At 34.5% G+C, this 26,735-nt stretch overlaps 3 protein-coding genes across 3 annotated transcripts; all 3 read left to right on the top strand.

Annotated features, from left to right (window-relative positions):
• The first annotated feature begins 6,701 nt into the window (after positions 1-6,701).
• On the top strand, positions 6,702-8,000 carry LOC127836155 (uncharacterized). The gene is given in 3 exon segments (XM_052362583.1): positions 6,702-7,422; positions 7,425-7,460; positions 7,463-8,000. Coding segments are annotated over 3 exon segments (675 nt in total). The 5' UTR covers positions 6,702-7,238; the 3' UTR covers positions 7,918-8,000.
• A 4,053-nt stretch (positions 8,001-12,053) lies between these two features.
• Positions 12,054-25,850, top strand: LOC127835866 (slit homolog 1 protein-like). Its single transcript, XM_052362291.1, has 7 exons — positions 12,054-12,234; positions 12,371-12,760; positions 13,611-13,758; positions 17,456-18,198; positions 18,355-18,528; positions 18,729-18,842; positions 24,401-25,850. The coding sequence occupies exons 1-7, from the start codon at positions 12,232-12,234 to the stop codon at positions 25,550-25,552; spliced, it is 2,724 nt and encodes a 907-aa protein (XP_052218251.1). The 5' UTR covers positions 12,054-12,231; the 3' UTR covers positions 25,553-25,850.
• On the top strand, positions 17,380-18,882 carry LOC127834754 (uncharacterized). The gene is made up of 3 exons (XM_052360783.1): positions 17,380-18,198; positions 18,355-18,528; positions 18,729-18,882. Exons 1-3 carry the CDS (start codon positions 17,512-17,514, stop codon positions 18,858-18,860), a joined length of 993 nt encoding a protein of 330 aa, XP_052216743.1. The 5' UTR covers positions 17,380-17,511; the 3' UTR covers positions 18,861-18,882.
• Positions 25,851-26,735: the final 885 nt, after the last annotated feature.

Raw genomic sequence — 26,735 nt, forward strand, 5'->3', positions numbered from 1 at the left:
CAAATTTGGTAAGAAAACATAAAACAATCATAGAGCATGTCATAATTGGTAAAATATCAACACACCAAATCAACCGTTATTGTTGCACGTATACGTTTGTTACAGCTAAAAACAAACTCAACAGGATTTACCCAATAGAACTTGTATTTGTGATGGGAAAACTAGCATAATGGGATTAATATACTTTGTTCGATCAAATTACATTAAAACATATAGGTCATTGGGTTTATAACGTTCTCATTGTATTTATATTTTCTCTCTGACAGGCGTTTCTTGTTTGATTTAATTATTTTTTATTTGTTTAGCAGCACACATAACAACCAAGCTATGTAATATGGAATTTTTACACCCATTATTGCTGCTTCTCTCCCTGTATTTGCGCGATGATTATCTGAGATATTAACTCTATGATTCTACATTCTCAAATCTTTTCTATAAAGAAGGAATGTAGTGACAATTGTTAATAGTTTTATTTGATCGTTCGTCAAAAAGTTGTAATTCTGTTACTCTTGTATCTTCAATGCAATTGAGTAATTAATAGTAATTAAATTGAATGCGTTTTAATTCCCTTTTATTATTGTTTAATTTGAGTTACAATGCTATGACGTTAAATTTATTTACACTTGAATGTATTATGAATATTGCTGGGCCAAGTGTGAGGTTGAGCGCTCTATAACCAGGTTAAAAATATTTTGTGTTTATGTTGGTTTGTATTGTGCTGTATTGTACTGTTTGGGCAATCGGTCACTTGCCTTAAATAAAGGACCAACTAATTGTTTTTAATGAAAATTCAATACTGCTCCAGCAGCTGGAGTTTCACTTCTTTATATTACTGATGACCCTTTAAGGTGAATGAATATTCAACAACTAATCGACTTAGTTGTGACACAATGTATCGATAGATTTGTTCGAAAGACGAAAACTGTTATTTTTCGATGTGAATGTAGACGAGAATCATTAAGTTCACGTTATATTTTAAACGTTTTTAACTATCAGTTAGAATGCCTTTACTGTTAAACGCCAGACCACCTGTTTAACATTCATCTGATATGTGAAGCGGTTATTTACTTTTTAATAGAACTTCGAATGTGCCATTACATTTATGGGAGAAATGTAATAAAGCGATGTATAAATATTGGCACATATAATCGTTTTATGTTGTAGACTTTGTATATCTTTATTCTAGCTACTTTTCATCAATGTGGTTTGGTTGTAATGGCAAATTTAGAAGATTACATTTAACAATAGTTGACGTCGCTAAGATTCGTGTAAAACCATTATTTGTATGAACATAAAAGGACAGCGTCTCCCAAACGACAATATTGCTCATTAAAACTATATTAATTAGACAAGTTTTCTTTAGCAAAAATTCTATTAGAACTCTTGACTGTGTAATGTTAAACATAATGCTGTATACTCAGCTATCTCTCCTTCTGGTAAGGAGAAACATAACATATTGAGTGATTTTATAGCGAACAGCATCGCGTATTGCCTGACTGCGCAAAAACACATGTTGGGTTTAACAAATGCTTGCCGAAACGTATAAGACCCATTTTCGCATGACGGCGCTATTGACTTGTGATTTAAATGTGTCAAAAGAAAACTGCGTTTAAATCAAATATCAACATACGATATTTCGATAGTGAAGAAAGATGCATATGAGGACACATATGAAGTGCTCTCCCCGTAGTATATTTTTTATCTACTCACACAAATGTGGTGTTTGACAATGCTAACACATTTCATGCGGTGAATATGCAACTTACAAGTGAAAAACACAACACAATAGTTTAATTTTTGTTTATTTGTATTATTTATTTAGAAAAGTAATTGCAAACTTTATCTCAAAGTCAGCGTAAACGCCGACTACATTTTTAAAAGATATTTATTGTTATAATATATTTAATATAATATATTTAATTGTTTTCGGTTTTAGCGATTAAAAAGCATTTTCGAGGTTGCCTATAGTATGCCTGTAGTAATTGATGAACTCATATCCAACTTCCTATGTATTGATAACTGTGAATATAAACAAGCTAAACCTTCCACTAACCTTCTACTATTGCGTTGCTAGCACCCGTAAATACAAAAGATCGCCGCTATCTGTTGAGAACCAAAGAACGTTTTCCAGAAATACCCGCTGTAGTAGCATGAACGAGGTTACGACACAGGTCATTCGTATTATTATTATACATTGTTTGTTATATTCGGGTTTAGCGATTATGTAACATTGTTTTGTTTTGTCTATCGTATCGCTGAAGTTATTGTTGAACTTATGTTCAACTTTTTATAAATTGAGAATATAAATAAGCGTTGACTTTCTCCCGAATCTATGAATAGCCTCAATTTACGACCTGTACTACGTCATTGCGGTGTATGTGAGAGCGTAACCTATTGCGTTGTTATCGCCCGTGGACTTTCCTTTGTTTATCGACAGGCGCATCTATTAATAGCCTCATATTATGAATGGACTGAGCAAAAATACTACGTCGTGAAGACGCTGCAGAAAGTTGACTATTTTATTCATTCATAAACAATCTCCTCCGCGACACGTACAATACGATCATTGTTTATTGATTCTTTTCTATAAAAGCACCGTTCGAAACTATTGCATTTAACACGATATTAATATCATGTTTCCATTTGTGAATGAATATAATTGGAGAACTCAACCTCTTGCATAAATTATACAACTCTTTCTCCCGCGGATACGCGTAGTAAGCGGGTATTGGGCTCCTAGTAGCTAAGGCGTATCGACCTTGATTTTAGACTAACCACCTTAGACGGTCGCTACGCGACCATCTAAAATGATGGCAATGGAGCATTATAGTACACAAAACGTCTCATTGATTTTTCTTTTAATATTTGACATACTTACAAAATAAACTCTTGAATGTAACAGCGTTCATTCTATTTGTTAAGTACACAGTTTACAGTTTTCAACTTTAAACGGCATAATTAGTCGTCAGACGCCGACATCTTGGAGACACAGCTAAGCAGATAAGTATTGGAGTGCATTTCAAAGGCGGCGCTCTATGTTATTTCAAGGTAATTATTCGCTTATCGGTAGTGGCTGATGAGATCAGAGTGCTTAAATTTAACTCGGATAGAAATTGCAACACATCCACAAATGACTTCACTTCGAATACTGTTGATATTATATATCACTGATGACGTGTACGACACAGAATTTATCACGAGGCTACAGTGTACCGTACTGTACTCTAGTTGCATCTTCACAGAGTAGTTAAACAATATTCGTGTACATGTATGCTAAGCTTAAATCACGCGCAAGCAACACCGATAGCACGTGATACAGAACACAATAGGGCATCTAGCACGTAAACAATATAAGTCACATAACATTGAACACACAGATAAGCCGATGATATACCGTTGCGTTCATAAGAATATGATTCATATTAAATATTCTCACCCATAACACAAATACTATCACAATGAACACGTATACGAGTTTGTGATGAAATGTACAAAATATGTATATATTTTGATCATGGATATATTATAGCACACGTGTAATTTTTGTCGACCGCTGCAGTGATCCAAGTACCTGCAAGAAGAGCGGACTTACACATTTGTTAAAGCCAACAAGAATAAACTTTCTCTACCGTCACACGCAATTTGACGTACATAAATGGCAACTCGTTGATGAAACAATAGTAAAATGCATTTTTGTACTGTTCAACATGTATTTTATACTGACCCCGACGTAAAGGAGACATGCAATTGCAAACTGTACTATTAGGTCTATTACAAATTTATATCATGGGCAACATTCAGTCGTCGATACCTAGCGTCGGTGACAGATATAAGTTTTTTTTCTCTTATCGTGGGTCAATGGAGGAGGAAGTTCTATTTAAACAGCAACGGAAATATTCAGAACATTATCTCACAAATGGTGCAACGGTCCTGTGTATTTTAGATAAGAGAACTTAGGTCGCATTTCATCGGTGTGCTATAGCCTTGAGGCATGCTATAGAAAGAGCGGCTTGGTTTAGAATCAATCGATTTAATGACCTTTAATTTTAGAAAAAGCATTAACATTAAATAAAGAATTTCGAATGAAAATGAAAAACTAAACGAAAGACCATACATTCGTTTCTACTCCCAATGCCTCTTCAAGTTTGCATTATCAAACTCAGATCCTTTGTGTTCTTGAGTTTTAGTTTTTATTGTAAAGCGGACAAACTTAACCTTATCATATAAGTAAGTTTTCTAATTTAATAAAATGCAAGCGTACATTACTGGTTGAATGTATGCAAAGCCTCATCTGCGTACTTGTGATCAATTTTTTAAAGGGTCATGGTGACAGATGTTTACATATTAATATTTTTCTTTTTTACAGACATGAAGAGTTGTGATAATTTTAACTAAGGGCATAGCAAAAAATAACTGATCAAAGAAGAACAAAGTAAACAATAGCTACTGTGAATTATCACATAATTAAGAAAACATCACTAATTTTCGCTTTACATGTTTTCCCCTGATCACTGGGTCACAAGTCGTCCGTTAAATCTTGGCGCAGTATGCAGCCACGGCACATTGGCTTATTTCCCTCACAGGTACCCATTATATACACCTAGGTGGAGAGGAGCAGATGTGGGATAAATTTCTTGCTCAAGAAATTCCAGTGGTCAGGGCGGGATTCGAACCCGGGACCTCTCGATTCATAAGCCAGCGTTCTACCATTAGACCACTGCTCCCACGATTTTTCTATAGTATCGATTTTTCGATTGCTCATAAACGAAAATTTACTTTTTTTAAGCTCATATGTCAATAGTGTTACTGATATCATGTTCAAAGCAAATTTATTTTTACTTTAAGTTTAGAAGATAATAATTGTTTATACGCATTGGACAATTGAATCATATATGCAGTCGAACATTTTTGATAAAACCACACACATGTTGGTATATTGAATACTGATTTTATATTATCAATCTTCGTGTCACAAACTGAAAAAATATTTAGCTTTTCTTAAAGAGCTATCAATTAATAATCGAACTCATAAATATCATACATGTAAAGTATACAACCGGCATAGAGAACAGTTCCTAAATACCATAACGAATCACAAAACGTAAATACTTTATCCCGGACAATTTCTGAAAACTTTAAATATTTAAAAACAGATCAATTAAAAGATTGAAAAACGACCATTTTCATGTCTCGCAAAATGTTTTTTCAATAATTATAACACATTACTGAAATAAATATTTTAATATTTTTGTATGAGCCTCTCGAGAGCTAAGGATTTAGACTTGTATTATATGTGGTGCGGGTCACAAAGAATGATTTTACCGTTTATTATCGTAAATTTGTCTAGAGCTTTAAACTGAGATATCGTTCAAATATGTACGCACCACGGGCGGGGCAAGTCGCACGACGGCAAAAGGCGATGCAAAAGGCTTACCTTGTGAACATTTTGCAAAGATGAGCTTTACATAGCAAAATTGATAAAAGTTCTGTTACAATTGTGATTTACATTGTATTTGATCAAAAGCACAAATACACATAATTTCATATAAAAGAAGTGCAAATGAAAGATATAAACAAACTTATAGTGCCTTTACACTCTAAGACGTGTGTTATTTACCTATTAACGTCTTTTATACCAAAACAAAAGTCAGCTTTTTTGTGTGTTTTTCTGTCAATCGAACAATCACACGTAGAGTTTCTGTTAGATTTGTTTTTAATGTATAAGAAAGGGAATTGTTTAGTTGGAGAATCAATAGACTAGTTCACCTTTTTTTATTTTGTTTTCAATGTAATCAAATGTATTTATTAACAACAATGTACTGTTTAAAAGCAACACAACAGTTGATAAAAAACAACAGTCGCATTCATGAATACTAGTTAATATCAGAACGATAAACACACTTGTCTTGAGAATCGTAAAAGGCAGTATGAGTGGATATTGTTTATATGCACGCAAAAAAATCTTTTAATTACTTGCAACCGGTGTATGTAGTGTACTGTCCTACAAAAAAGCGATGTAATCGCAAACAAAATCTACACCGTATTGCTAGAACGCTAAAAACTTGTACATTCCTTGGTATCTAATGCTCAAAGATTGGATATTTTAAACGAAAATAACCGACCGTAACCCTGATCTTTGTTATTATCTTAAAAACCCACATATGTGAAGTTTGAAATGGATCGAGGTAAGTGGTTATTGTGTGTGACTTTAATTTCATCTCTTATATATCATTGTTTAATATAAATAGCATATATTATTGTATGGTATATGGATTTAACACCATTGCCTAAGTGTATGATTTAAACGAACTGGTATTACGGAGATATATCCTTACAGTTAATACTAAGTAGTTTTGTTACTTTTACCAATAGACTGAAAGCGCAGCTATTAGCTTCTAAATATCCAGTGTTTTAAAAAGGAACTGCATTTAGAACATGCCAAAAACCAACACTGTGATTAAAAACCGAATAAAACGAAAACTGTTTTATAAATTTCAGATACTCCCATAGCCGTAGAACTGCAAACACAGGCATATATTTTAAGGTAGTTAGATTTTAAAAGAAAAGTGTAGATTTATTGCACAACATTATAACGAAATCGAATTAAGTCATATCGTTTATATGCAATTTTATTTAATTCAGATGTGATTAAAATTTTGTTTCAGAGTACAATCTCTGATACGTGTTGACGAATTTTCGTTTGCATCAATCGAACTCCTTCAATGCTGATCGTGAATGTCCGACCCAAGGTGTGATAATTGACTGCCATTGCACGCCTGATGTTATTGGAATGTTTCAATCGAGGACTGTTTGAATGTTCCTAGTTTTACCAGAACGAGCTGGACATTCAGGAATCTCGATCTGAGTAAGAATAATATCACGAACATCAATGACCGAGCATTTGACAACGTTAACGTCACTGAAATCAACCTGTCAGATAACGCCATTCAACAATTCACATTGAAAACTTTTTCACCCTGAAAAAGCAACTGTATAGGTTGGACTTGAAAAATAATAAACTGCAACAAATACCCCCAGTTCTTGCTCTTCTTGATAAACTTACAATTCTCGACGTAAGTTACAATCCCCTACCACAAACAGGATTCACAGATGACGTCATGCGTCGCATTGGAGATTTTCTTCAGGAATTTTCGGTTTGGTGATCCAACCTCAAAGAATGGCCAGACACTTTACATCATTTTCAAGATCTAAGAATATTGAAATTTTACGGAGGAACAATGGATCGTATTCCAATAACGGCGTTTGCTGGCTTTGAGTGGACACTAAAAACGCTATGGATGCAGAATACAAAATTGATTGTTGTTCCTCTTGCAATGTATTATCTCAACAGCGTTGATGAACTACATTTTGACAATAACGTTTTTATGACAGATGATGGTATCCTAAGTCCAGCGTTTGCTGAATTAGTACCACCTTGCACACACTGACTTTGGAAAATAATGACTTTCAACGTTTCCAGCAGTTCTTAAAACACTGACGTCACTTCAAAATCTAAGTCTTGCAAGAAATAACTTGCAGGTGGTTAATGACAATACTGTAAGTGTTGTAGGAAGCAATATCACAATACTGAATCTTCAAGGATGCAACTTGGCGCGGATCCCCGAAGCACTGTCTAAGCTTGATAACCTTCTGGACCTCGATGTTTCCTATAACAGGATCATAACAATCGAGAAAAATGATTTGCAGGCAATGTCACAGTTACGAAAGCTCACACTTTCACACAATCCACTATACTACATATCAAAATTTAGCTTTCTCAACCAACTCGTTTGGAGTCTCTCGTTGTGCAGAACATTTCCGTTGCACGAAGTTCCAGAAGCGGTAAAGAATCTACCACAACTGACGATCTTAGACCTACGAATCGGACATCAACTATTGACTGCAACTGCGACCTGACATGGTTACATTGCTTTATGAAAACAACAATACAAAATTAAGGATACTAGGAGAATGTTGCAATATTCATGGACACAATTGACCCAATATGTTAAATAGATCTTCCAATCCAATGTCCGGTTAATGGAGCACTAATTTAATATCGATTAACAATATGTATCAATGTAAGATTGTGCCGCGCCAGTGCTAAAAAATGTGTGTAAATGTATTATGATATGCGGTAACTTGTTTTATGTTTTTGCATCAATGATTAAAAATCATACATAATATATGAATCCGAGATTTGCTATCTGACACCAATTGTAGTTGCAGAAACAGGTGCAAAGTACTGTTAATGCATTACATGTACATATGCATATATTAACTTTGTTACAGCGATCGCCTTTGAGCACTTTGTTATTAACCGAAAATTTTGTCATAGAGAAAACAGTGGTCAAAATTTATGTAGCCGGTGATTGCTACTGACATTGTTTTTTTTATAATTACGAAAAATACATAAAAAGCATGTACATGTGGTCGCGTTTAATATACATGCTACATGTTTTGTTATGCGTTTGTTTTTAAGAAATAAGGTTTTGACAGTTTACACGTAATACATGAGTCCCTTACAGATAATGTAAATCCCTATGTACACGTATAATGATTAATATTGAAATAAAATATCAATTGAGAATATCAAAGGTGTTTTGAGATTTTTACTGTCACTGGAACGATATTGTTGGTTTATGGATACCAGACTTATTGATATTATATGTACATGCAGTTGTATATTCATCATTGGAATTCACAATGGAGTCTGGACAAATGTCTGAGCGCATGTTAACTAAATCAGTGTACACACTTCTTTTTATAAAACTGATACGTACCGAAGTGTTTTTAAATGTGGCATTTAGGGCACTTGGATTATATTATTTGGTTGACTGCCTAAGTCCTATCAAACCCACGTTTGAATATTGTGTGCAAAATTAGACAATATAAAGGGACACTTGTTATCTGCTGGAATGTGTTTGATTGTGGAAAAAATAAACATATGTATACTATTGATGATACCACCATGAGGACATAAAGTAAGCGAGATTTGTTTGATGTCATTACACAGGCAAACACACACAAGTCTATCTAATATTAAGGCCCGCACCCTTTTTTGTTCCAAATCCTTATAAGTGTTATTTCACCGTCATTAACAAAACAATTGTCAAATATTATATATAATTCTATGAATTATGTGACATTCTTACAAGCCATTATATATAGACAACATATACTTGATGAGCGATTGAATGAAAAAATGGATAATTAATAAGATTTGTCATCCGGTTAAAACTATGCGCTGTAAAAGTGCGACATACTAAATATACTTATGCTATTGTTGTTTTTTGGCTTATTCCGTGTTTTTCTTACTTTCATCGTTGGTTTCATCTGTGATTGGTGCAAAAGTGGCTGTCGTATTTTAGTATCCGTCCCCGGTACAGTTGTAAGGGGGGATACAGGAATGAGCTTGTGTGACTGATCTTTTGTCCGGCCCTCCGTCCGCAATTGAGTGTTTTGTATCGGGATATATCGAGTACTTATACAGGTATAAATATGTTAAAGGTAAAAAGAGAGGACATTGACTGCACAAAAACGATAAATCTTGCCTTCATCTTTTTAGAGTGTTTTCCTTTGGTATTTTTATATAAAAAATTATCAATTTTGTTATAATATTAAGAAAAACAAGGAGAGGTATCGACTATAACTCCAGCAAATAAATTGCCGTAAACAACGTCATCCTACCCATGGTAGGTATCATTGGGTTATTGTAATGCTAAATGTTAGTCAGAATACTATTAAAATATAGAAGGCATTAATTTGACACTTCATATATCGATATAACTGCTTGAAAGGAAGTGCAGAGCACAACCGCTTTAATCATGTTTTCATAACTGATGTTATTGCCGTTTGTCATGTCCAGGCCATATATATTGAAACATTATGCGAGGCCTGAACTTAATGGCAGTACTCTTATATCGAAGCTAAGTGTAATAAGAAACATACGACTTTATACCTGTCTCAGCTAAGTTCCAGCATTCAGAAGCAATTATTCGGCATCACATTATTTAAAATATAATCAAGTACGACTTATCGCATTTTGAAGTAAACCATCTATACTCTAGTAACACCATTTATATTAAATATTAAAAAGTGTTTCGTAGGTTTACTTTACACTTCGAAGTGCCATAATTTGGAGCTGTTCATCCTTGAAAACCGTATTATAAGTCATCTAAGGAATTTTTTTAAATCCATTTGATAAAAGGTTTACAACTTTAAAAACACATTTTTTTGTTTTAAATCTAATACATCTCTACAAATGTTTGATAAGATTATGTTAAAACTCTTGTTTTATTAACGTGTCTTTGATAATAAAACAACATAAGTCCTCTTAATGAGTGAAAACAATTAGTAATAAAAAAACACTATAAGTCGAATGCATGTTCTTCTTGTACATTAGTAAATATACCTTACCTTACCTTATTGTATTGATAAGGAGTTACCATTGGTTACTTCACTCTTTATATTTATTAGAATCTGATGTCTAATGATTTTATGTAAACTGAAAACCATGAAATTCAATATAATCGCCGCTTTAAAGCATTTTACAAGTTTCGTTTGAATTCTTGTTGAGGGGTTAGAAATGTGCTGGACTTTAATCATGCTAACATAATTGAAACTTTGTATAACACTCAGATCTAACCTACATAAATAATCTAATAGAAAGCGTCGAAAGATTTTTATATTGTGCGTATTTAATTTCGTTATTGATTTAATTGGCATATTTATACAAAATTTTGTGATGCTTAAGTTGTTATAACTTTATTGGTTAATATAATAAAGCGAATGTGGTGCCATGACGACAACGTACATTTCATTTAACTGCAAATAGGATTTAAATTATCGTATACGGGCCAATAACCGAATTTAGTAATTCGATTGCTTTTAGTCATGCAAATGTCATAAGAATGTGCAAACTGTTTTATGATGAGTTATATCGTAGGAAGATTCTCGCTTTGTTAAAAAAGTATATTGTTTTAATCAAACTATTGGGAATTCATATGACTGTTTACTATTGGCATATATTAAAATATATACAAATGGCATAGGTAAACATTTGATTTAGTAAACGACACCAGAAGAAAGCAACCTTTTTTGTCGGAACGTTTAGGAATAATTGATACTCGTATTATGCATGGTCAATATCTGAATGCAAAGTAATCACTTAATGTAAATTCAATACATCAAGTATACTAGTCCTAGAAATCGGGTTGACAGTCTAAACAAAATATGAACATATGGGCATTGCAACTGCTGTAACGTCGGAAAACCTGTATAATTGGTATATTTGTTTTATAATTTTCCTTCTTATGTATCTTTATTTCATAGTGACGTACAAACACTCAATCCTTACATTGTTTAATAATAAAGCTCACCAGTGATTGAAATTATTTTATTTTCTTATCATTGTAAAAATAAGTGTTACTCAATTGAAATGATATTTCCATTATTAGGATAACATTTTAATTGCAACGCGTTCAGGTTTATGTTTACTCGCACGAGTGTGTTTAGTGATTATCGCTGATCTACGTGAGGTTCGCCGTCCCTTTACAACCAGTGTGTAATCCAATACTTTCAATTAACTTTTTCCGTGTGTTGTGACCTAAGTTTAAATATTTGCCACTTTTGTGTTGTAAGTTGTGTTCTTAATAAAATAGGACATTGGTTCATTTATAAAAGCAAAAGACTAACGGATAGTAAATATATTCTATCGCCATGTTTGTTTTTATAGAATTTAATGGTTTATATTGGTAATTTTGTCTCGTAAATCATTACCTCGGTGATAATCGCTATTGTAATTATGACAACCGTAATTTATGACACAGTAAATGACGTTCTTACATATAAATATATATGTTTTTGTGTATGATAGTCTTTGACCATATGAGCATATAACTTGTTGATAGTTATCACGTGTTTGGTCATAAACCTCGACTCCTTTGACACCACATGTAACTCCGAATTTAAATATCAGCTTAGATATAATGGTATTTTATTTAGTATCTATCTTGTTACAATGGGAATCATGTTGAGAATATCTCACAGCGCGCCATATCTATTTAACAAGTTGGCAAATGTTCGATTTTCATCTATGCCTAGATACCTAATCTCATGTTGATACGTCAGTTGTCTTTTCATTGGATCGTTTGTGAAAATACTCTGAAGACATAAATTGTATTCGAGTATTCTGTTTTTCCGTGTCTGTCATAAAACCACAAGAAGGAAATGGTAAGTTACATATTATATATATATATTGCACTATCGCCATATGATAGAATTGCCCACATGTAAATGCCGTTGTGATTTTTATATAATGATATTTAATTTCGATTATATTACATTATATTTATTATTGTGTACGCAGGCAATCATCCGATGTGTACTCGTTTACCTGATCACTCTGTGCGCCCGTGGACAGTCCCAAGTCTGCCCAAACACGGTTGTGTGCAGTTGTTCGGACCACATCATAGAATGCCATGACAGAGGTTTGACCAGTATTCCTTTTTTCCAACAAGTCAACCACGTCTACACTGAATTGAATTTAGAGAACAATTTTATCAAAACTATACCTGCCGACGCATTCAAGAACATTCCCGATCTGTCGCCTGTATTTCTCAACAACAATAGCATACTTTGTATAGATGAACACGCATTCAGAGGTGTCGACGGGAAGATTACACGTGTTAATCTTGCAAAAAAAAAACTTGACAAGATTTCCCTCATCCCATGGTGCATTGAACACTATATTGAATATTGATGTATCGAATAATCCGATCGATGCCGACATTTTTGATGAGCATACCATGTATGAAATCGGAGACACACTAACTGCGTTACACTTTGGTTCGGATGTTCTTCGGCAATGACCTGTGACCCTGCGACACCTGCAAGCCCTGCAATTTTTGAACGTAACTGGTGGATCATTTTATACACTTCCTCCTTAAGCGTTCCATGGCTTTGAAGGGACACTCACTACGCTGTCAATACAGCATACACAGTTGACTGCTCTGCCATTTGCATTATCGAAGCTTCGTTTTCTTGATAGGCTATACTTCGATCACAACCATGCCATCGGCGACTCCGGTATACTTATAACATCACTCAGCAACGACACCCTGACCAATCTTCAGTTCTTATCCTTAGTCGATGACAACCTTACGTACTTCCCTTCTCTGTTACGCTTCCTTCGCAATGTACGCTCTCTTGTTCTGGATTCCAACAGACTGGCGTTTGGGCGTTTGTGAGTGACTCATCGGTAGCTGTTGCTATTGGAACCCCTATACACGACTTGAGCCTTCGAAACTGTTCATTGTCTAGAGTACCAGGTGCTTTGTCGAAGCTTACCAACCTTACATCACTCGACCTTACTGACAATCAGATTCGAAGATTTGAAAACAGCGATTTCAACAATATGGGGAGGCTTCAAAATCTTATTGTCACAAGAAATCCGTTAGATTCATTGCCAACGAAATCTTCAAGGATTTGAGGTGCTTGCAAAAACTTGACATCATGGATTCCAACATCAAAACAATGCCAGAATACGACTCTAACACTTCCGCTTGACAAAAAAAGAATGTACATGCAACATCATCTGGCTGAAACAGTTCATGGAGCTCTGCAACACTCACCTGAAGATAGCCGGATCCTGCGAGACAATAGATTCTGATGTCGCCGACTATCTTATGGCTCACATCCCAAACTGCCCTAACTACTCCAGGCAAACCCAGTGTGTCAGCTCCACGTGTTATCTGGGTAGCTCATCTTGGAGATTTTCCTAATACACTTGTTTGAAACAAAACACAGGTTGCATATGCAATTGTTTTTGACATGTTTGTATCATTTCGGTGATTAAAACTCATATAAAAACTAGAAATATCCAATATTGTTGATTTTTAGCTCATCTATTTTTTAAAAAAAAATTATGAGCTATTGTCATCACCTTGGCGTCGGCGTCGGCGTCGGCGTCGGCGTTGGCGTTGGCGTTGGCGTCGGCGTCCGGTTAAGTTTTGCGTTTAGGTCCACTTTTCTCAGAAAGTATCAATGCTATTGCATTCAAACTTGGTACACTTACTTACTATCATGAGGGGACTGGGCAGGCAAAGTTAGATAACTCTGGCGTGCATTTTGACACAATTATGTGCCCTTTTTATACTTAAAAAATTGAAAATTTTGGTTAAGTTTTGCGTTTAGTTCCACTTTTCTCAGTGAGTATCAATGCTATTGCATTCAAACTTGGTACACTTACTTACTATCATGAGGGGACTGGGCAGGCAAAGTTAGATAACTCTGGCATGCATTTTGACAGAATTATGTGCCCTTTTTATACTTAGAAAATTGACAATTTTGGTTAAGTTTTGTGTTTAGGTCCATTTTATTCCTTAAGCATCAAAGCTATTGCTTTCATACTTGCAAACACTTACTAACTATCATAAGGGGACTGTGCAGGCAAAGTAATGTAACTCTGACTGGCATTTTGACAGAATTATGTGCCCTTTTTATACTTAGAAAATTGAAAATTTGATTAAGTTTTGTGTTTAGGTCCACTTTATTCCTACAGTATCAAAGCTATTGCTTTCATACTTGCAAGATTTATGAACTATCATAAGGGGACGGTGCAGGCAAAGTTATGTAGCTCTGACTGGCATTTGGACAGAATTATGGGCCCTTATACTTAGAAAATTTAAAATTTGGTTAAGATTTATGTTTTGGTCCACTTTACCCCTAAAGTATCATAGATATTGCTTTCATACTTGGAACACTCACAAACTATCATAAGGGTACAGTAAAAGGACAAGTTGCATAACTCTGGTTGTCATTGTTATGGAATTATGGCCCTTTTTTGACTTAGTAACTTTTAATATATGGTTAAATTTTGTGTTTCGATCCACTCGAAGTATCAAGGCTATTGCTTTCAAACTTCAAATACTTACATGCTATCATGAGGTTACTGTACCTGGCAACTTGAATTTTACTTTGACCTTTGAATGACCTTGACTCTCAAGGTCAAATTATTAAATTTTGCTAAAATTGCCATAACTTCTTTATTTATGATTAGATTTGATCGATACTTTGATGAAACTACTCTTACCTGACATACCACAATAGACTTCACCCAAACCATCCCCCGTGCCCTCCCCCCCTCCCCCTCCCCCCCCCTATTTTTTTTTTTTTTTTTTTTTTAAGATCATCTCACAAATGACCACCACACCCTCACACTATACCCCCCCCACCCCCCCCCCCCCCAATTTTTTTTTTGATTTTTTTTTTTTTTTTTTTTTTTTTTTTTTAAGATCATCTCACAAATTATCACCACACCCTCACACTATACCCCCCCCCCATTTTTTTTTTAAAACGGTTATGTTTGAAATACCGTCCAACCATCGCACCCAAACCCCCCCCCCCCGATTTTTTTTTTTTTTTTTTTTTTCGCTTTTTTTGAAGATAATGTAATAAATGTCCACAACGCCACACTATACACCCTTCTTCACTCCACTCCTCCCTCCTTTGTGATTGAAAATGAGAGTCCCTTCACCTTTAAAAAGAAAATAGATGAGCGGTCTGCACCCGCAAGGCGGTGCTCTTGTTTAATTTTGTTTTAATTCTGTTTTCTTTTTTTATTCATATAAGGAATCGGTTGACTAAAACGCATATATAAATAATCCAATTAAATTAATCTTGGTTATGAAATTGTAATAGCCTCTTCTTAGAAGATCATGCGGAGTACAAATAATGTGAACAGTCTGTGTAATGTTAATCTAGAGAATCAATGCTAAAATGACACTAATTCAACCGATAGTCTGCACAAACTAGCCTTACAACTGTATATCTTTTATGTTGACTGTTTTAAGCTGCAAAGTTTTTGTAACCAACAAAAGTAAATTTATAAACCAATTTAAAGCTGGATCACATGATCGATCTTAAAGGAGATATTAACGGTATTTCCTATACGTATCAGATTCTTGCATATTTCCGTTTTTGTGCATATGTTTATATAAGAATATTAAATATGTATACAATCTCTTTGAAAAGATACCTTCACACTTGTCCAATATTAATTCAAAACACGGCTCCAGTTGATTTTACCTTACATTTTCTGGGTCGAACATCTCATTTAATTTTACAGTATTTGTTTTTCGTATGATGTCAACATTGTTTAGAAAGTAGAGTTTTAAAAGAATGGTAACCTTGTTTGGTACATAGTTTCGGTTGAAGGAAACAATTGAATTCCAGCTGTTTAAACTACAATCTTTAGCGGCGTATTCAGGCAACTACATGATTACCAAAATGTTCGGCATTGTTTGACATAATAATGACTCGAAAGCAATCAGTACATTGCATTATTATGGATGCCTTAGTTGTCATGAGCAAACACTGCAAGAGAGGTTCTGCATAGGTTGTCCAATATATTCGTTATAAATAAATATTGATACTGTTAGCTTTTAACATTTCGTTTTCGGACGTCTGTATTGCTTTTTTATTTTTTGAATATTAGTTGTTCGTACACGAGTTAAATGTACATTAAAATAGTATGTGTTTTAAATAAGCAATACGCGCAAACCATTAAGCGAAATATTATCATTAAGGATAAAGTGATTCGAAGCCCATTCTTTATTTATATCTTGTATTACGATTGTATGGTTTTAAATAGTGTATTTGATCCTTAAATTTCTTGTGTATAATCAATTATTGTTAAAGGATAGTAACTGCATCTACACTATTCTATGAATTTTGCACTCTACGACGTAAAAGCCCCTTCGTAAATGGAACAACGTGAATCCGCGATAACGTATCTAGACGAAAATGATAAGGAATTCAGATTTCAACACTAAGCAGAATGATATGTGTGGTAGGTTTTATTATTAATTGCTTTGTGATATTAATGTGTTTTTTATTCTTTTATCACTATATAAAGCAGCTGCATGATAAAACATGCCTTATTTATTATAAATTCGTAGACATAATTTCTTATAAGAAAGTATCATTTACTCTTTTAACATTTATAAGATGCCACACACGCATATAGAACTTCCTTATTATAATATATTATTTCAGATAATATTGACCTTGTTAGCTCGGTTTAGCAACGGGGAAAACTGCCCAATTATCGGTGGTCATACATGTGCATGCACAGTCGATAAATTATCATGTGACAGCCAGCGCCTTACGGCTATCCCAACGTTTACGACGGTAGGAGCAACTATGACAAGCCTAGAGTTAAGAAACAACAGCCTACATAGCATACCCGGGAATGCCTTTGCTGCATTGAATGTAACCGAAATTGATCTTTCTAGCAATGAAATAAGCTCCATAAATATAGGTGCGTTTTCTGGAATTACGCAGAATCTAAAGAGGCTCAATTTGGCAAAAAACTATCTTACTTCACTTCCACTTGATATCGGCCTCTTAACAAGAATATCTGAAATTGATCTTAGGTGAAACCCAATACCAGGATTCACACCCGGGAGTCATGGCCGTGGTGGCACTGATGGTTTAACTGACGAAGTTATGAAGCAGATTGGTGATTCTATCACTACGTTCAAGTTCGGCTCTAGCATTGTAAACTCATGGCCACAAAGTTTTTCCCATCTCAATCGATTGAAGGAATTGGTGGTCGCTGGGGTTAACATTCCATACTGGCCACCTAGTGCATGTCATGGATTTGAAAGGACGTTGACAAAACTTACCATTGAGAATCTTCCCGTAGGATCCGTGCCGTACGCTATTGCAACTCTCACACATCTAGAAGAGCTTCATCTTGATAACCTTGAGTATCCATTCGGAGACGCAAGTTTGGTGTCACTCCCTTTTGAAGCAATTGGTGGTTCTCTTAAGGTACTGAGTCTGAAGAATGCCAGTCTTACAACGTTTCCCGAAAGCATTCAGCAATTACTTTCTCTGAACAGTTTGACCCTGGACGGCAACCATCTTGAGTTTGTCAGCGATGAGGCAATAAAGCTCCTGCAGGTGGCCAACGTTACCATGCTGGGTCTAAAGGACTGCGACCTGAAGCGAGTTCCGGGTGCGATTTCTGACCTAAAAAAGCTCCAAGAGCTGCATTTGTCAAACAACCTAATTCGGAGCTTGGAGAGCACTGATCTGCAGAATCTGTTTGAACTTCGCGAACTTGACATGAGCGGAAACCCTTTGCTCTACATCTCGGACAACTCGCTTTGTGGACTGAACAGTCTTTTGGTACAGTATTATTGTTTGTATTGTTATTATGATTGTCAAAATGGTTTATTAATAATTAACTGATGCAATCGTATTAACAAACACTTATGAATAATGTGCATGATACCTTATCTTTCTTTCGTTGATTATTAGTATGATTAATCGTTAATTATTCAGAATTTTAGCCTGGAGAATACATTCCTCACCGAGATTTCCAGGGCATTTAAAAACCTCAGAAAACTGGAACACCTGAGTCTAGTAAATGCAAAAATTGACTGCACGTGTGACATGACCTGGGTGAAATCCTGGATGGACAAATGCCAAGTCAACGAGAAACATCTGGAGATACTGGTACATATTCTCGTTATGCTCTGTTTTAATGCTGCTGACAATTATTTGTAAGTTTGTTTTTTAAGTTTCAACAAATACATTGTGTATAAGTTACTTGAACTCAATGCGAAACGTGTGCTTAAAATTAAGTGTATATAATGTCTTGATATCGAATCTGAGCGGCATGTAAGATATTTAAGGTCAACTGGTTTGTTTTCTAGGGTAACTGTGAGACGATCAATAGGGGCATTACTGATTACGCGAACCATCACCTTACAAGTTGCCCTGGCTTCAACGTCGATAACCAAGTCTTCAAATGCACGGGCACGTGCGTGGTACATGTGTCCGGATAATCGACGCCTCAAAGCCGTGCTTGCAAAATTTGCATCGTAACTAGAACTGAATAAAATGGTAATCAAACGTAAAAGGCGCTGAGTGTTATTTACATATATATACATCGTTTCAAATTTGATATTCGTTTTGCTTTTTCGCAGATTTTATTTTCGCATTGAACTTTCCGTTTCGTAAAAACGAAACTGTTTTCAATTTATTGATATATTCATAAAGACGTTTTAAGAGGTATTGACGTATTATTTTAATGAAATGCGTATTAAATGAGAATATGTTGTCAGGAAAACATGGGTTTCTAGCGTTAAGTTAAGGGTGAACTATTTAATACTGTATGACAAGGTATTACAATCACAATCAAACTACCACTGCGACTTCTTACTACTTTCACAAACCACATGCGCACATATTTGACAATAAATGCAGTCTTAACGATCCAGTATTAATCAGGTATTCATCTTGCGAATGTGAAGAGGCAAATCAGATCTAACCACCACATGCACAAGACATTCTAGGTCGTTCGGTATCAAAAGTACAACTGTGGAGAAGTCGACGAAACGACGGGACACAACCTCCAGGAATGCAGAAAGAAATAATATAGGAGGAACATGTCTAGCAGGAACTTCCGAGCGAGCCTGCATTAAAATCTGTACGGACAGGTGGAGGATCATCTGTGCAGGATCAATGAGATGAGAATGGCAAAATATAATCAAGCTTCCAATCCAAGCAGCTTTAAAGAAAAGACTAGTGATTATGAAACTGATTAAAAACAGTTACGAACATAAAACAACATTTGTGTGTGTGTGTTGGAGACTTTCAAATGCCTTTCGAATGTCCCATACATGTATTAGAAGACATTTTTGCAAGATTTGCACGTAGTTTTATGATTCTCATTTAATTTCGTGAACCACTATGTCTCGGCTAAGTTGATACGACCGGTTCGTTCAAATGACCTTACATCTTTATCTTGGGTCAATCGAATAAGGAAGTTCGACTTCTACAGCAACACAGCTATTTAGGCCACCATACTTGCCCGGGGAACAACTGTTTTACTTGCGCACCTTGGTATATTTAAGATAAGGGAGTTTCGGTCTCATTTAAAAGGTTTGAGATTGTCTGGATGCTAATCTTTTATTTGACAGCCGTTTATGCATTTACGTTCTATCGGTATAGCAGACGAAATTGCATGTCGATTCATCATACTGAAATAAGGGTTAAGCGTATCGGATATAAATAAAAATAATAATTTTAAAGCAATGCATTATTATTATTATTATCATTTCTCTGATAAAAACATTCAGTAAATAAAGATGAATTATGTTTTATTTGATGATACAAAATTATAATATTTTGTTTGTCAATAAATGAAACGTTACAGCCGATGACAAATGTAGACGATTTAAGGTCCAAAATAGTGTGTGTGTGTTTTATGGTTACATTACGTTAACATGTTGTTGACGTTTCATATGATCCTCCATGTGCAATCACCAATACACAACAACTATTTAAGTTTCATATTTATTTGATTTGGAGATATACTAAAAGTGCACAAACTCACGTTGTAAGCATGTTGCCTCATTGATATGACACTTAATTTATGTACTGATTTTAGAATTAGGTTATCGTTGTGTCAGATAATTAGTTCTCACAGGTAGCCGTTTTGAATTTCTGTTAGGTTCTGGCACGTAGATATGTCTAAATTTGTCTTTCCAGAACACGACAAATAGAACAGGGGAATGATAGGGAATTGACCAGTGAAGGAGATGCACATCTTTATATTGACCCAGTATATAATTGGTAATATCGACAGTATTGCAAATAGAAATTGATATATATATATGTTAAAAAAGAGGCGTCTTATGCCGTATCACATGAACATAATTAGGATGAATCTGCTAAGACCAAACTTACACAAAGAAACATTATTTTGTTCAATGTTTATCATATGCTACCATTTCATTCCGTACTGTGGCAATAGTATTTGTTAGTTTTTGCACATATCGCATTCAAAACAATACGTGCAAATACGAAATTCGAGATAATCTATCGTAAAAGCCACGTTACTTTACACAAATCTAGTGTTCACCCAAATGACATGCAACGATCATTTCAAGACAGTAACAACATTTTAAAGTTATTGTTGCTATATGGTGGGTTGTATGTATAGTATGGTACTGTCCTCAATGGTAACTTTTCTGAAATAAAACAAAAATTAAGATGTGAGCAATATTTTTCCTCCTGCGCATGTTCTGGAGGTTAAGTATTTATGTAAATGATATTTTACGTAGCGCGTGTATGATGTATGACATGACGAACGATTTAAAGATAATAATAGCTTTATATTTTTACGTAGATTCCTGGTAGATGTTTCGACCTGTTGACCTTTTGGATTCTTAAACCAGTTTCAACCAGAAGTGATATGCTCGCCATTGACCGTTTCAATGCGTTGGCTCCTGTTTTATTCATTTGTTTTGTCGAGTGATTTCTTCTGAGTTTTATCTTTGAGCTACTATGTGTCATTGTCCTTAAATAAAGAACGCAAAGTGGTTGAACAAATAATCTTCGTTTTATGGAGTTTTCCTACTTCTATTTCAGCCATTACACGACGAATCAAATTCTTTTGAAAAAAAACTATATAATATATAAGCCGGTTCTAATTTGTATTCGTTAGTTGCGAACACAATTAAGATATGATTCAAAACGAATAAGAAATGTTATGTTATTTTAGACAATTAAAATGTATTCTTGTTTTGCGACATGATGTTATTTTACGACCCGAAATGTTCATGTTGCGTCGTTCGAAAACAGTCATTCCGACATTGCGGCGAAATTAATTCATCAGTTGCGCTCTATAGAAAATTGTAATAACCACGTAATAACCTTGATATGTAACGATATAACTTGTATGTTATTTTCATTATTCATTTTTGTAAGAACCGACGACTTTTAAATGCTTGCATGAGAATATCAAAGGTAAATATATTATTTATTAAATGGTCGTTTAACACATATGTTTCGTTTTAATTAGCGCTAAATAAAATATAAACTTGAATGATTACAATCTTCAATCTTCAAAATCAGAATGAGTATAAAGCGTTCTATGTTGAATTGAATGAACGTGAAGTAACCCTATAGGCATCCGCTCTTCTATAACGGGTCTCCTCTGTAGTAAACATGACGCCGCCATGCGATGTTCGTAGGCGTGAGTTAAAATTATAAACACAATTCAACACAAAATAAAAAACATACTTTTTCAATGTATACATTTTAACATATGGCATTGTTCAAAATAACATGTTTACTTTTTTAATAAATGTTTAATTCATGGGAAAAAAGGTCGATATGGCCCTTAAAAGACGTTGTAAACTTATTTCAATAATTTAATCCATATTAGAAGTTATAGGTTCTTATGAAATTAACTGATGTTAATATTTTAAGTCATTTAAGAAATAATATTGTTCTATCATCGTTTGTTGTCGAATAACACACAGTAAGGAGTATATATGCGTAGGAATTAAATCACGAGTGCGAAGCACGAGTGATTTGATAACACGCATCTATACACCTTACTGTGGGTTACTCGACAACAAACCATCCTAGAAAATTATTATTTCGATTCTAACACGATTCTTATTGATTTAGCTCAAGCTTTTGGACGTGAACTATATTTTTCAATACTCCGCCCTTCTTTGTAAAAAATTCACTATTTAGTGACGTCAATAAATTGTACAAACATATGACGTCGTTTTCATTCATAAATATTTTGCATGACGTCACTTTCATTGAAACAAAAATCGTCGAAACTAAATGACGTCACGTTTATTGATGCTACTGAAAAGCTGACATGATATAAATGTTTTCTTAATTACGTTTCCTAACAAATAATATTCTTTGTATGCGTGGTTTTGCCACTCATCACCAAATATACAATTTGTTGTTTCATTACATTTATATACATGCTACATTTATTACATTTCTTTTAGAGCGGGTTAGCACGTGCATTGTACTGAAATATTTCCTTTATTTAATCGGAACTATTTTCGAAACATTAAGCTCCGCCCATAATGATTGCAAAATAACCCAAACTTGATTTCCTTCTTTGTCTATAAAAAACAAGTCGCGTGTAGTGTTAGAATATATAATATTATACAGCGTGGCTATACAACTACTATGCATGCAATGATTGTACTAATTCGCTGTGTTAATTTCACATACAAATAACACGTATGTTTATATTAACCCCTATAATATGGGGGAAATGAATGCGCCCATTTACTGTGCAAGAAATGATTTAATTTTCCATTTTGTAAACTTAGAGTAAAATACGCATTTTCGTATTTAAATTTAATGTTTTTATACATTCGAAAGGATTTAAACACCATGCTTCCCGCGACTGAATGTATGTTTATATATAAATTAAATGATATACGTAAAATTCACACACTAATGCAGTTCTTTATTCTGCATATTTAACAAATGCAGAATTCCCTCTTTGATAGATAACATTCCACTTTAGCAACCTGGCAAAACGACTTGGTATGAGGCTATCTACAGGTTCGCGACGAAGACTCGCACATGCCATGTCTTGATGTCTTTGTTTATTTGGATAAGCAAATTCAACACAAGATAAAGTAAGTCCTCTTAAAAAAATTTACGGCAATATAAAATCCCAATGTGTCGTTATGCAGGTATTTTATCACGTCATGTGTGTTTTGATCATATTTGACAAATGACAAGTATTTATCTATTTCAGAAATCTTATAAAGAGTCATTTGTTTTTACACGAGAATATATACCAATATTAAAATTAGGCGAGCAAAGTATTAGTTATTTAGTAGTAATATTATATGCAATTGCTGAAAAAAAATCTTGTTTTTAACCTTATAATGTGGACGGTTCGAGTAGATTTAAAAATCATGCCTCACAATTTCACAATTGCATGACATTTTCCCTTAACTAATCAACCGCGATCAATAGTATATGGGCCTTACGATAGTTCATGTTTTGTACACTGTTGTTGTTACTGTTTTTTCTGCTCCTTAATTTACGCGGCCGTTTAAATATATTTTTTGGGTTTCTTTTTATATATTATATTGTTCATATTATAGTATATATAATCTATATTATGACAATATTTGGCTTGCTTATAGTAATACATATTCTATAATTGTATTAAGCAATCAGTTTATACATAATTCTGAAAATGACGTTTTACTTGTATAATTACGATAATCATTTCAATCGTTTTTATTTCAGATTTATCAAGCCTTACATCCAAACAACCGAACAGCAGGTTGTTGACTTCCTTGTTCAATGAATGGGTCCATGATATCCGTATTGACGTGAACACGCTATTTACAAGAAAAACTGCTTGAACGTGATGACGTCAAAATGAAGGACTTTCCAAGAATTGTGTTTATTTTAAAAACGGGGGTAGCTCTATTTTACGTTTGCTATTGTACCCCAACAGGATGTCCTGACACTACAGTCTGTACATGTACAAATTTGACAATTGACTGCAGCCACAAAGGAATCGTATCGATAGTTCACTTTAATTTTTTCAAATACACGCTTTCACACTTTAGACCAAAGACATAATACTATTTTCGATATACAAACTTCGACTTTTATCGAGTTGATTTATACCGAAACATTATTTCTAAGCTGGAATGATATATCGCAGATTTCCAATGCGGCCTTCCATGGTCTGCAACCGAGTCTGAAACATTTAGATCTGTCACATAATAATCTACATGCGATTCCTGACGGGGTCCATCTTCTTCGTTGTCTGACCTTCCTGGAAATTCACGCCAACCCAATTGATGGGTCACTGACGGAGGGTATTTCTCAGGATATATATAACGATGGATTCACAGCAAGTGTGTTGACCGACATTAGTTCATCACTTACTTCGTTAACAAAAGGCCACGAAACTGCATTGAAACACTGGCAAAGTACCCTGGACCATCTGTGGAAACTTAGGAAAATTACTGTCATTGGACTGAATATGACTCTGTTACTCGATGGTTTTCATGGCTTAGAAAGCACTCTGCAATATCTTTATATTTCAAATACAGTTTTACACAATATACCTGTTGGCATCGAAACCCTCAAAGCACTTGACGAATTACATTTCACAGACTGTCATCCGACTCCGATCTTGGGTAACAAAATTATAATAGATCAACCGTTTATTGGCGTGCGGGACACATTAAAAATTCTGTCTCGTGCTAGAAACAATTTAACAGCTATTCCGAATGTTATTAGTAATTTATATCGCCTTGAAAATATCAGTTTTGAAGGAAACCCAATTAGCTATATTTCAGACGAATCGTTGAACCATTTGTTAGATAAGAACTTATCGTTTTTAAACATGAAGGGCTGCAACCTTAAACGGATACCAAGTTCCATATGGAAATTGTCTAACTTGACAGAACTAATTTTTGCAGATAACGATATTAAATCTATTGAGTACGGTGAGTTTCAAAACATGGCGAATCTCCGAAGTGTTTCATTTGCCGGAAATCCATTACGTCACGAACGGAGAATTTTACGGACTAGATCGGTTGAACTCACTGGAATTATCTTCAACCAAAATGACAGATATCCCATTTGCAATTCAAAACTTGATGAGTCTTCAACGTTTAGATCTGACAAATGCACCCACGGACTGCACTTGCGATCTGGTCTGGTTTAAAAAGTGGCTAGATTATTTCGATATGTCTGGATTGACGATTTACGGCCGCTGTGTAACAATTAACCAGGAAGTCAGCGCTTATGTGCACACTCGCCTACCGACGTGTCCTGACATGAAGTTGCAGTTTGGGTAGATTGAGTTGTATGCACACTCGCCTTCCGATGTGTCCTGACATGAAGTTGCAGTTCGGGTAGATTGAGTTGTATGCACACTCGCCTTCCGACGTGTTCTGACATGAAGTTGCACTTTGGGTAGACTGAGTTATATGCTTAATGAATAAAGTGCATCCAACAACTTGTTTTTGTGGTAACATGGTTATTTTGCTTTTCCATAAAAATTTGCATGAATGCATTTTTATAATATTTTAAGGTGCATACATTTTCAGAACGATTACAAATATTGCGATATAAAATTTAAATTGCAGTAAATGCTATTTCGTTTGTTCAATGCGGAATAAGTGTTTGAGCCTTTGATAAATGTGTATGAGAATATAAAATCAAACCACCGTTCGATACTTGCAAACCCGCATATACTACCAAACCGTTTAATCAACGCTGGTAATATCTAATGCCTGAGTACTCGTATTGTAGTGCGATTGTGTTTGCTTCACATCTCGGAGACGGTTATACCTTTCACTCGAATTTTCGTTTCTTTAAATTATAATTTATAAATACATTTTCAAGATGTTTTTTTTTCTAAAACGGGTTCGTTTAATACTACTAGATGTCGCACTCAATAAGCAATTAATGTATACATATCATGACGTGTAAATATAAATTAATCCTTATTTGTGTTTGATGCACGCGTAACAAAATTGTGAGCCTAATATTATTTATTGAATTCGTCAGGCAAAATACAAAAGCCATTTCGAAATTCGTCTAAAAACTATGTACTTTCATGTTGAATCATACAATACATTAGATGTAATCTTCCGAAAAAAATGGTATAAAGAGTTATATACACACATATTTATGTTTTTATATGTAACCATAACTTGGATAATGCCATTTTTACATTCAATTGATCCAACCTAGAAAGCAGCAAAAAAGTCACCAGAAACCACCAGATTATCATACCAGCAACCTAGCTGAAATAATTCGCGTTCAGAATAAATCTGAACGCAGAAACTCCGGTCTGTAAAAACCATAACGAAAAATAAATACAATACTATTATGGGAATTAC

Source organism: Dreissena polymorpha, chromosome 6 (assembly GCF_020536995.1).
Source record: "Dreissena polymorpha isolate Duluth1 chromosome 6, UMN_Dpol_1.0, whole genome shotgun sequence".
Classification (NCBI taxonomy): domain Eukaryota; kingdom Metazoa; phylum Mollusca; class Bivalvia; order Myida; family Dreissenidae; genus Dreissena; species Dreissena polymorpha.

Coding starts and splice junctions, on each gene's coding strand:
- LOC127835866 (XM_052362291.1), top strand. Junction 18,199..18,354: donor GTGGACTGAACAGTCTTTTG/GTACAGTATTAT, acceptor TTAATTATTCAG/AATTTTAGCCTGGAGAATAC. Junction 18,529..18,728: donor AGAAACATCTGGAGATACTG/GTACATATTCTC, acceptor TTTGTTTTCTAG/GGTAACTGTGAGACGATCAA.
- LOC127834754 (XM_052360783.1), top strand. CDS start 17,512: ATGAAGCAGATTGGTGATTCTATCACTACGTTCAAGTTCGGCTCTAGC. Junction 18,199..18,354: donor GTGGACTGAACAGTCTTTTG/GTACAGTATTAT, acceptor TTAATTATTCAG/AATTTTAGCCTGGAGAATAC. Junction 18,529..18,728: donor AGAAACATCTGGAGATACTG/GTACATATTCTC, acceptor TTTGTTTTCTAG/GGTAACTGTGAGACGATCAA.